The sequence below is a fragment of the Equus quagga genome, chromosome 11 (assembly GCF_021613505.1).
Source record: "Equus quagga isolate Etosha38 chromosome 11, UCLA_HA_Equagga_1.0, whole genome shotgun sequence".
NCBI lineage: Eukaryota > Metazoa > Chordata > Mammalia > Perissodactyla > Equidae > Equus > Equus quagga.
This window is the reverse complement of record NC_060277.1, coordinates 32,186,214-32,198,647: the sequence shown is the minus strand read 5'-3', so window position 1 is coordinate 32,198,647 and position 12,434 is coordinate 32,186,214. Positions and strand designations below refer to the sequence as shown.

General features: G+C 35.0%; 1 protein-coding gene across 2 annotated transcripts in view; it reads right to left on the bottom strand.

The window, feature by feature from the left end:
* ASCC3 (activating signal cointegrator 1 complex subunit 3) overlaps positions 1 to 12,434 on the bottom strand; it is a 323,391-nt gene that overhangs the window by 82,458 nt on the left and 228,499 nt on the right. For both annotated transcript variants that reach the window (XM_046674951.1, XM_046674950.1), the window contains exons 31-32: positions 979 to 1,116; positions 771 to 891 (exon numbers count right to left, since the gene is read on the bottom strand). In XM_046674951.1, the coding sequence (XP_046530907.1) occupies positions 771 to 891; positions 979 to 1,116 (259 nt within the window). The remainder of the gene's footprint in view (positions 1 to 770; positions 892 to 978; positions 1,117 to 12,434) is intronic.

The window sequence follows — 12,434 nt, the reverse complement described above, 5'->3', positions numbered from 1 at the left end:
CAATTCACTATGATAGAAAATTGAGTACCCAAAAGGGCCTCTCCTACTGTTTGTAAAAGAAAGATGAAAGGTTCCTGTAGTTAAATGGTTAAAAACGCTGTTCAGGACTTATTACTATTTGAATTAAACAAGAAAAAGTAAAACATACACAGGAAAATTTCTTCAGCAGATTCGCTTGATTATTTGAATAATGGGTCCATTTAGGCCTCGCCCTCCTCCCACCCATGGTATAAAATTTCTTTCTTTATACTGCAGGAATCTCTGAGGTAAGTAATGATTTAGAGATACAGTTTTTATATGTATTCATTGAGAGAAAATACACACTGAGTATATTTCCCTTTTCAGAACCCAGTGAAAATGCTTTTACCAAGTTTTAAAATATGTGAATACAATGTTCATGGACAAATTGTAGCAACAAGCGATTTGGTTCTAGAAGTCCCATAGAAGTATCACTGCTAGTGAAATAGGTTTAAAATTAAACATTGTTTAACTATAATATATTAAGTTACTAACAGCTACTAATCAATATTTTTATCTATTTATGAATTTGAAACAATTAGTTATGCTTTTGATGTTTATCAACAAATTGGGTAAGTAAAAGTAAACAAAACAGCTCAATACTTTGAATAATATTTGCACTAGAAACAAAAACTTATACTTTGCTCCTCATACGTTTAAATGTGACCTATTCTCTAAAATTTACTTCATACGAATTCAAATTATTAAGGCTAAAATAGAAGCTTAATGTATCTGTAAATTTTAAAAATTACCTGTAATGGGAAAATCCACATAACGTCTTGTTTTTCCATCATAATATTCTGTTCCCTTAATAATTACTAAATGAGCTGGGAAGTTTACACCCCAGGCTAATGTACTTGTAGCAATCAGAACCTAAAAAATAAAAGATAATATCTTATATCTAACTAAAACAAAGCTGTTAAGTTATATTTAAGTGTCTGTTTGTGGAAAAAAAGATACCTGAACTTTACAGTTTACAAATAGTTCCTCTACTGTTTTTCGGTCTCTCTCATGTAGTCCAGCATGATGCATTCCTATTCCAAAAGCAAGTGTCAGCTTCAGGTTGGAATCTCTTAGTGTGCCAATGATGTCCTCCATCTGCAAATAAAAATACAATTAGAAGATTAGCTTTAAAATTTCCATATTTGATTAACTTTGTTTTTTGCTTTTTATGATACTATATAAGCATAAAAATATAAGCCCCATCTACAGTTATGATTAAAGTTAAATTAATTGAAAAGAATATCTACTTAGTGAGAATGTATATTCTAAATGAATTAAAGTTTAAATGTTATCCATCTATTTTTATGCATCAAGGAAAAAAATCTGTGAATAAATGGAATATCCCTTTAATGAGTAACTACTATTAAAAGGGATGTAATGTTGCCTAAAGTGTTTCAGTGTTTCTGTTCATCTCTTGTTATAGAAAAGACTTCTATCTTTTTGGTTCAGTGATAAAAATTTAGAAAATATGAACAAAAAATTCATGAAAAAAATGTCATATTCCCATCAGATAGACAGAAATCTTTCAAATTTAGGCTTTCTCACTGAACTTAGTGACCCAGGACATGTCAGACAACCTCTCTAAGCCTCCGTTCCTTCATTTTAAAAATCAAACTGGTATATTTTTGTTTACTTCTCTTCATGTGATCAATTTTGCATTTAAATAATTTTCATATTTACTTGATTTTTCTTTATAAATTATCTTTTTACTCTTTAACTGGATGTCATAGTCTTTTTTCATACTGGTTTGTGATAGCACTTTATGTATTAAGGGTCCCAATTCCTTGTCCATCACATGCTATAACACTTTTACCCAGTTTTTTATTTGTACTTCATCTTATTTATTTTTTTTAATTTTATGGACTTAAATTTTCAAGTTGGTCCCTTACGTAGTTGTTGCTTAGAAAACTTTTCCTATCTTGAGATCAAATACAGATTCATTTACTATTTCTTCAACTTCTGTTATAGTTTTATTTTTTACATTTAAATAATTAACTTGTAATTTATTTTTTAATAGAAAGTGTGGCAGAAATCTAAGTTTATATTTCCTAGTTAATCAATTATTTTAGCAATATTGGTCAAATAATTCCTTACCTCACTTATTTTAAATGCTAACTTTATTATATTCAGAATTCTTATATATTACAGTTTTGGCATTTTAAAAGACTTCATTTACAGCCTCAGTTTAGCTTACTAAATTTTCATATGTCTAAACAGTTTCTGAAACTCATATTTTATAAACACTCTCTGAATAGTCTATCACTTTCCATTCTACGTGGAAAACACTTAATGCAACACAGATTTTATGGCAACAAGCAGCAAACCTTATTTTCTTACAACACTTACTCCCAGTAAAGAACTAAATAGAAAGCCCAATCTCTTTCTATTTAATAAGAGACCTCTACTGGTCCTTAACGAGGAGGATGGCACCAGGTGCAGCATGGGGACATTCTTTCTGGGCAACTCTATGAGGGGAGTAATGCAGAGATCAAGTGGTTTGAGAATATATTAGCATTTGAAAGAAGGACATATTTTAGTTGTGTCTACAGCGTCACTACCATATTCCACCACTAAACAACAGTGGAGGAGGAACTTGGAAATACGTACATGTATAAATATTATACGCCTGAAGACTGAGAAAGAAGTATGAAAAACTGACACTGTCTTCAGATGTCATTTCCCTTTTTCCTTCTCCTGTTAATCCCCTCTAATATACACAAGTATACTTGCAATACACGTACTGTCCTGGCAGCGTATAAACCACTAAGTAGCTCACAAAATCTCCATCTAGAGAAACTTTTTCTGGCTACTGCAGTTTAGTAAAAATGCAGAAGACAAACATATTCATATAATGAAGCACTCCAACTGTGTCCATTCTTACTCATTTTATTTGCAATGGTCAGACAATTTTGTAAGTTTTTAATGTGGATACCGGTTATTTTAAACATATAATTCAAAAATTAAGACGATGAAGTTTGGCTTTATAATAATTATTAATATAAAAAGCATAGCACAGACTAGGTAATATTTTAACGACATACACATCAGAAATGGCATTTAACAACTTTCCCTGAACTGAATGCAATGTATAAACAGTTCATTCTATTTCACAGTCACAGTATGGCCACCTGACATTCCTGCATTATTTACCTTATAAACTGTTAAGCAAGAATATGGAAATGTATTAATATAAATCCACTTTACCTTTAAAAATTAGCACTGAATAAGCTGACTACAAATGCATGCAATAAAGAAAGATGCTTGTCTTGTCTCATAAATTATGTTAGCCATTCTCAAGTGACAGCCTATTATCTATTTTTTTGTTCAATAGTACTGCATAAAGTATATTCAGTTTACACTACCAAGAATTAATTCACTAATATTCTTGCTCTGACAATTAGTTTCAGGAATTTTTTTTCAGTTTCACAAATAATGGTGTATTTTTATAACTTGTATAACCTATAGTGCTCCGTGGCAATGCCAATTGTATCCAAAAAGTAATGTACCATTTACTGTAGGAAAGCTAAAGAATCCTACGGCATGAGGTTTGGTTAGGCATTAATATTCTGTCCGTTCACAACAGGGAAGACTAGCTGTTTCTCATTCCCCCTGCCCCTACTTTCACATAAATCAATGCATTAAAGAGAAGTATTTGCCTATGTGAACTGGCGAAGACCTAAAAATCCTCATGAGAACAATCACAAAAAACAACTTCATTTATCACATGGTTACTGTGGATGAATTCTGAGTTATTTGAAGATCATAAAAAAGCAAAATTTAAAGCATTGTTACTCAATCACTAAGCATAAAATATTACTAGGACAGCTTGTTTAAATTTGAAAATATAAAGTTTTGATTAAATTATATACATCTTTATTACTGTGCTTAAAATCAAAACCAATTTCATCTTGTCTGAAACATCATAACACATTTCAGGAACTGAGGATAAAGAAAGCTTAAAACGTGATAATAGAAATTATTTATTGAGTACTTATTACATGTCAGGCATTATGCTTATTACTTTACAAAGTTTGTCACATTTAATCCTTTATGTAAAGTAATATAGCTTTAATGTAACACCCAATTCTACACACCCCAGTATATTTCAAACTAAAGGTTAAAAGTTCAGTTATCTTGACTACTATAGGGCAGCCTTTCTCAATCTAGCTTCTGCAAGAGAATTAATCCCCACAAAAATACTTGAATTACCATCCTCTTCATTTTTCTAAGGAGAGTTAATACCATTCTGGATGGTTAGGAAAAAAGTTCATTTATTACATACAATGGATGCCTTAGGACATTAAGGCTTACGTCTTATTAAGATAGGCTGCTACAGAATTTTTAAAAGAATAAGCATAATAATTAAAATACTTTGATAGAAGAAGTTTTAATGCTACAGTTCATTTCTGTTCAACTAACATTTGTTGTAATGTATAGGTATCTCTCTAATAAACAGTCTTTGAAATATGTTTGATTGCTGATTTAACCAAAAAAGTAATTCAATATTGTAAATAAAAGAAAAACAGACCTATGTTCTTCTAAGTAGTGGTGTTTTTCAGGGTGGTGGGGGGAGAGGCACATATGTAAACCGTTGAACCAATTACTTAACTTAATAGAATTTTTTTTATATTTTAAATTTATTATACTCAAAAAGCTTTTGTAGAAAGATAGGATTCCATTTAAGTAGATACATTACTCTGTGCCTGAAATACATTCCAGTCAGAATATAATTCAGTGAGTTGATGACAATGCTGGCTCCAAAAGAAAGGAGGAGACCAGATTGGACAAGAATGAGCTAACAGATTGTGCAGCCCAATTCTGTCCCTTTGAGTGTGATATATTGTTTCAAGATGCTAAAAACCCATACTTTCTCAAAGCATATCTGTTGTGCTGGTTTTCCCATTTTCACAGAATCCTCATTATCAGAACTCTGTACTCTTTTCAAAGCACGTCAGACTCAGACCATATGCCACCGAATAATGCTTATCAATTGTCTAAAATGCTCCATAAAAGATGCACCATACACAAGAATAATGAAAGTTACAAAGACTTTTTTTTTTTTACAAAAATAATTAAATCTATCACATCTGGTACAGATGTTAAATAAAGTTAAAACATTTCCTCATAATTACTAAGTGTTCATTTCTTAAAATACACTTCTGTATGGAAACCCCATAGACTGAAGGGCAAAAAACTAAAATGAAAGAAACACTTTAGAACATTCCATTCATCTACTAATAGGAAAGAAAGAAAAAAATAAAATAAATTAATTAAAGATAGTAAGTCTCCAAACTTTACCAGTATTCCTCAAAACAATCTCTTACTGCCCCCTCTAATGTCCCAAAGAACACCACTTCAAAATATTTCACCATACTGTTAATATAATAAATATATTTATATGTGCTTAAATATACAATTTATGTGAATTAAATATATAAATGAAATCTAAGCCATAACATGTAAATCTTTGCTATGTTTGCTAAATAAACACAATACTATTTTCAAAGTTTGCTTTTTAGCTGGACCTGATTCTTAATGATAGCAGTATCAAAACTATGCTGGTAGGGTGAGATATTAAAGATTTTTCCTTATTAATGTTTTTAATTTAATGCACTATGTTGATAGGAAATCCCAGTATAAATGCTTCCTATTTATTTTTGAATATACATTTTATGCTTATTTCCATTTTTGGAGAGTTCAGGTTCCAACACACGCTTGAAGAGCATTTCCATATACTGAAAAACTTTTAAAATTCAGAGAAAGCTGATGAAAGGGACATTATAAAATTAATTTTCTAAAGTAGCATAATTTTAAATGAACAGATACATATTAATACAAATTAAATTTGTGAGGGATCACAAGGTAAAGATTACAAAAATAAGATCAATTTCATCACTTCCAGCTTTCAGCAAAAAGAACCTATCTGTTTATAAAGTATTATTCAATGTTGCTCTACTACAATAGTAATAACAGTTAACATTGACCGAACATTACGTGTGTTGCAGCCCTGTTCTAGGTATGTTAAATGCATTAACGCATTTAATCCTCAAAACAATCCTGTGAAGATAGGATTATTATTATCTGTTCACAGCTGAAGGAATGAGGCTCAGAGGTCAAACACTCCTCCAGGGTCACACAGCTTGTGATGGGCAGGCAGTACGGACCCAGGAAGCCTGGATCCAGCCATGCGCTCCACCACAATGCCACCCTCTCATCACCACATGAATGAGAGGGTTACTTCAAATAACTACTTAAAGTAATGACACTATTCACTTGGCTTAATGCTGGGTCTCATTGTTTTAAACTGTGTGCAAAAAAAGGGTAAACTGAGAAATAATAAGTAATGTACTAAACTCACACAGCTGGGAAACTATGCAGACGATTTGCAAATCTATTTATTCTTTATTATTTGAGTATTTCTACTCCTATGCCTAAAAATGATGAATATCTAAAATTATCTTCTTTTCTAAATTAAAATAGCTGTCATGATTGAAAATGGCACAGCTCTTGCTGGTTGCTCGTGTTTGATAGTTTACTGACTTTTCTCTATCTTTGCTGTATTTCTGTCCCTGTCAAATCAGACATCCCTCCACTTTGACTTTTCCATCTTCTCTATCAGTGTGATGTCAATGATTCCACTGACGGCGTGGCAGAATAAAGGAACAGAAGTTCTGAGCCAGCCATCCTGGTTTTGAGTTCCCAAGCTCCACTCACTTGCTTGTGCTATTGGGGAAATCACTTAATTCTTCTGAGTTTCAGTTTTTGTATCTGTAAAACTGGGAAAACAAGAACAATCCTCCCAGAACTCATGATTAAATGAGATAACCCTTCAGTGAACTATAAAGCTCTCTATAAAAATATCAATTATTATTAAGCATAATAAGAGCTTTGCCCCCTCTTCAATAGGACATGCATGATGTCAACTAAGGCAAAATAAAACAGCCTCCTATTTTGTAGCTGCTCTTAACTACACAAATATTCCATGAGGTCCAACTGAGTTAATGTCCAATGCTCAGCAAATACAGAGATAATGCCTGTTTTAATGCTCACTATTCTCAGCTTCATAGTTTCTTTACTGCTCAGTCATTAAGAGGTCTCAGACCTGTTCAAAATAGAAAGCACTTGGGGTGAGACTTTTGTATTACGGGCTAAATCTATTTTAGTTTGACAAAAATCCCCAGATCCTTCTAGTTGAAAATGATGTGGTTACTCTGCCTTAACTCAAATTAATTTCTGATTTTCACCAATCTCAAAGTCCACCTTCAAAGCCTGGTGCTAACTTCTTACCTATAGGAAGAAGTCAATAGATATAGGTTGAATGAAAACACAAATGACTCAAAGAAAACTATAGTGAAATGTCACTAGTAGAAACTCCACCAAATCTGAACTTGTGATGATTTTGAGTAAAGCTAGTCTATAGTTCATTTCGTAAGTCTATTAAGGCTTTACTTGTAATGAGGTTGAATGAGTTAAGTTTAGCTTCAAATGATAAGGTTTTCAACCATCTAAAACATGGTTCAGTATTAAGCATGTGAAAATAACACCAACCTTATTTTTCATGAAAGTGCTTCTCTTATGCACCTATGCTACACAGTTTCTGATGAATTCACTTTGAAGCAGTGCGTAAAATTATAATTAGTGCATTTCTTTAATAATGTTCTGCGTAATTTAGGTAAACCTTCTAGCCAATTAATCTGAATCTCAACAAGGTTTAACTATACTCTTGTTCCAAGGAAGTCTTATCTTCCATACTCCTCTGATTTTCATGTTACCTCCATCTGGATTTTTTCCATATCTTGCTCCAGTCAGAAAATTATTCCCGTTCCAGCTTCAGATTCTTTTCCCCCCATTTACCTTCTAGTGGTACTGAAGACTTTAGAGCACAGAGCCTTGCATAATTCTGTCTAATTCATTGCCAGTTGGAAGGACAAAAAAGAATACAGTCATGCGCCACACAACAATACTTTGGTCAACGATCGACTGCATATACGACGGTGGTCCCACAAGATTAGTACCATATAGCCTAGGTGTGTAGTAGGCTATACCTTCTGGGTTCATGTAAGTATACTCTATGATGTTTGCACAATGACAAACTTGCCTAACGATGCATTTTTCAGAATGCATCCCTGTCGTTAAGCGACGCGTGACTGTAGCTATTTCTCTTTGGTGTGCTCTTCTTTTAGCTACCTGGACCTTACTTAGCAGTGTGGAGGCAAAAAGGGGTTTTCCCTGTGGCTAACTGGCAAGAAACATAGAGGAGATGAAGAGGAAAGTGTAAGCAGGACTGAAGAATAAAGTCTAATCTTCAGCCACAGTTCTGCTTTCCCACCCCAGATATAGCAACTCATTCAATGTGAGAGTGATGAAATAAGGGCAGTATTCTGAGCTTTCAACCAGTAAACTCACTTACAAGAAAGCATGTTCCCTCTGCTCTTTTATCTTTTAGTGCAGGTTGGCAACTATCCAGATCCTTGATCTTAGCGCCGTCCACACTTGCATGTGGGACTAGACTGTAAACTATCGGGCAGAGGCCATACTCGTTAGGTGCTAAATTATAACACTAATTAAATTACACAGCAAAGCTTCTAGAAGCAGTTGTATATCCTATTTGCTTCCATTTCCTTCCACTCCACCCATTTACTCCTCAACTCATTCCAAACTGGCTTCTGTTCACAACATGTCACCGACTATGCTTTCCAAGTTCGTCCAGGACGTCCAAGTGCTAAATCCCATGGGTGTTTCTCTGCTCTCATCTCACTCAACTCCCACTAACATTTGATGTAGTCAAGGACTCCTTCTTTCATGAAACTCGCTTCCATAGTATTTCAGGACACTGTCTTTCCTCACTGGCACCACTTTTCAGTGATCAGCGCCCTTTGCCAGCTCCTCATTTTCTACCTAAGCTTACAATGAGAGAGTCCCCTAAGGCCTGCTCTCTGGTTCTCACTCTCTGCCTGAAGGTTTCTTGTGCTCATCTGGGTTTATAGGCTGCTTCTATACTGATGCTCCCAATTCACATGTTCATCTCATAATCCTCTGTGGGTTTTACAGACTTCCTACATCTAATTGCCTTGTAATCTCCACTTGAAAGTGTTGGACATACAAATTAACATGTCCAAAACGTAACTTTTTTGTGTTTTAGCTCAAATCTGTCTCCTCCTTCCTTTCTATGCTACACTCTCAGCTCTCCTCATTTCAACAAATGATACCACTATTTACCGAGAAGTTTAGAGTTAATAACTGGGGAGTCATTCTCGATTCTTTTCTTTTTCTCAACCTCCATTTCTCATCTATCAGAAAGTCCTATGGAATCCAGTCCAAAACATATCTTTTCATTCCTATTGTCACCACCCTAGGTCACCACCATCACTTATTCCATGCTTATTTCCACTTCAATATATTTGTCACTAAGCAGCAAAAGTTACCTTAAAATGTAAATTGGAGTATGTAATTTGTTTAGCCTAAAACCTTTCAATGCCCTGGAACCCCTTCCCTTAGATATCTGCTTGGTTTGCTTCCTTCAAGTTCTCTGTTCAAAGGTACCCTCATCAGACAGGCCTTCTCTACCTGTAACAATGTACAACACTCCATTACCACCCTCAGCACTCCCTATTTCCTTCACTCTGCTTATTTTTTTTTTTCCATAGGAATTATCACAATTTGACATACATGCGTACTATCTCTGATTCCTACAAGAACGTTAATTCCATAAGGGTAGACATTTTACCTAACACACAGAAGGAGCTCAAGAAATGTCTGCTTAATAAATGAATAAATAAATGGCCATCTTCCCATAGTACTTAGAATAAAAATCCAAACCCCTTTACTACGGGTCCAAGACCCTGCACGAGCTGGCTTCTGCCTATCCCTCAAACTTCACTTTGTGCTACTCTCCTCCCAGCTTATTCCGCTCTAGCTGAACCGATCTCTCAGTTCCTTTAACATGCTGTTCCCATGGCACCTGAAATGCTGTTTTCTTCTCTCTTGGTGTCGCTAGCTCATTTTTCTGCTTTGGTTCTTAGCTTAAATGGCGTCTCCTTAGAGAAGTCCTCCCTGACCAGTCTATTTGAAGAAGCCTCCCATCCTCTTATTTCATTTCATTTCTCTCACAGAAATTTTCATAATTTGATATTAATTTATTTATTAATTTATTTGTTTAATCATATATATTTTTAAAAATTTCTGTCTTCTTCACTTAAGCTCCTTGAGAATTGGATCAGTTGGCTAACACAGTGCTCAGTAAGCAGACATTCAATAAATATATGTTAAATGAATACTTTAAAATTCTGGTAAGAGGTGCCTATTGATTTAAGTTAGAGGATTATCATTTTTAATGTTATTTTTGAGGCAGGGAGGGGAAGAAGCCTGAATGCTTGACTATGTGATACCAGGTAAGTTTGCAACTGTAGCTGCTGATCATGAACTGGATGTTATCTGATCTCTCTAGCTATACGTTTGGGTGTGCCTAGCAGAGTTCATCATTAGTAGAAATGAAAGGACCTGATAGAAGAATATCATGAAAGGTAATTCATGAATGCTTCATGTGTGTGCCTATTCCTGCCATACTATCCCTATTTTAACCTACCTAAGCCTTATGAAATATTTCTTATGTCAAGTTGACTAAGGGAAAAAAATTCCAGATTCCAAATGGCTTTGAACAAGATGGCGATATCAAATAAGGAACACTGGATGTGGTGTTTTGGCCCCTTTCAGGAATGACTCTAAGGAAAAGAGTAAAAGTGGTATGTCAAGCATTTCACTGCTACTTTACTACAAAGTAGAGATGATATGAGTTGACAACCCACAATTTGCTCTGCAGTTACTGGCTCAGCCAAATGGTTAGGAGCTTGCTAAGAATGCTGTTGGAGGAAGGGGAGCAAGAAAGGCAAATGTTTTATATGGATGAACTTTTAGAATGGTCCTAGAATAAAAAACTACCTATATCCTATGAAGATGTTTACCAAAAAGCTCACAGCAGTGTGGAAAATGCTGTTAATTGTCAAGTGGGCAAAATGACCACCTCTGAGTATACCTGGCACTCTCCTTTCCAAACTCCAGTATTTTGTGCAACGGGTTCATGTACCAAGTGGTGCCACGGTGGAAGAGATGAAAACTGCATGGACTAAACACAGACTTTCCCTTCCTCAGGCAGACCCAGCCATTGCCACTGCTTGGTGACTAATATGCTACTAGTGCAAACAACCCTGGGCCCATTATGAAGTAGCTTAGCCAGAGGACCAGATGGCAGTATCTGGTGCTAAGGAGAGTATATTGGACCCTTTCCCTCATGGAGGAGACATGTATTTGAGACGATGTCTAGAATAGACACTTACTTTGGATTTTGATTCTCTTTTCCTGACTAACAGGTTCTGCCAGTAGCCTCAATAACAGGATTACCTTATATGCCTTATACATCATCATGCTATCCCATACAATAATGTTTCTGACTGAGGAACTCACTTTATAGAGAAAGATTAAGACAACGGATCCTGTGGGAGGCACTGGTCTTATTATATATCTCTCATTATCCAGAAAGAGCTGGCTTTGTAGATTAATGACTCAGAGTGGCAGCTGAGAGACATTCCTTTGGCAAGGTTGGGGTGCTATCTTGTAGGATGAGGTGTATGCTCTGAACTAGTAATCATTAAGTGATAATATTTCTCTCACTGCCAGAATGAATATACAATTTTAGGAACCCAGCAGTCCATGTCAGAGGATTTCTTTTGCAATCATAGCTAATAAACCACTTGGATAATTTTTGTTTCCCTTCCTTATAACTCTAGCTCTGCTAGTTTGGAGTCTTAATATCCAAGGAATGTGACAATTTACTTGGAAGCTGAAACAGCCACATGGCCACTTGTGGCTTTCATGCTAATGGGTGAACATGTAAAATGTGGTCATGATGTAGCCTGGGTGACTGATCCTGATGAAGACAGTCGACTACTGCTACGCAATAAAAGGAGGGAAAAATTTGGATGGACCCCAGAGAAATCCTCTGACACTACTGTATCCATCTGAAAAATTAATCAAAGATATTTTAAAACCTATATATTAAGCATATATAAAAGTCCAATTTCCAATGTCCCAGGAACATGGGTTTTGGTTACTCCATTGGATAAAGAATCTTAATGAGCTTAGGGGCTGGTTGAAGAAGAACCTTATAGGTGATGTATGGTAGAGAAACTAAATCACAAATAGGTTTGGCCCCCTGATCAGTTGCAGAAACAAATACTGTAGCCGCTACCCTTGCTTCCTTGCTATCTAATATATGCACTAACATATTTTACATATTTTTACTAATTTCATTTCCTCTCCTTATCCTCCACTGCTCAATATAGCATGTGTTGGTTGTGGGTAACTTTATAATTTAGTCCACTGGCTAGAGAATATTGAGATGGGATTTCAAAAGAACC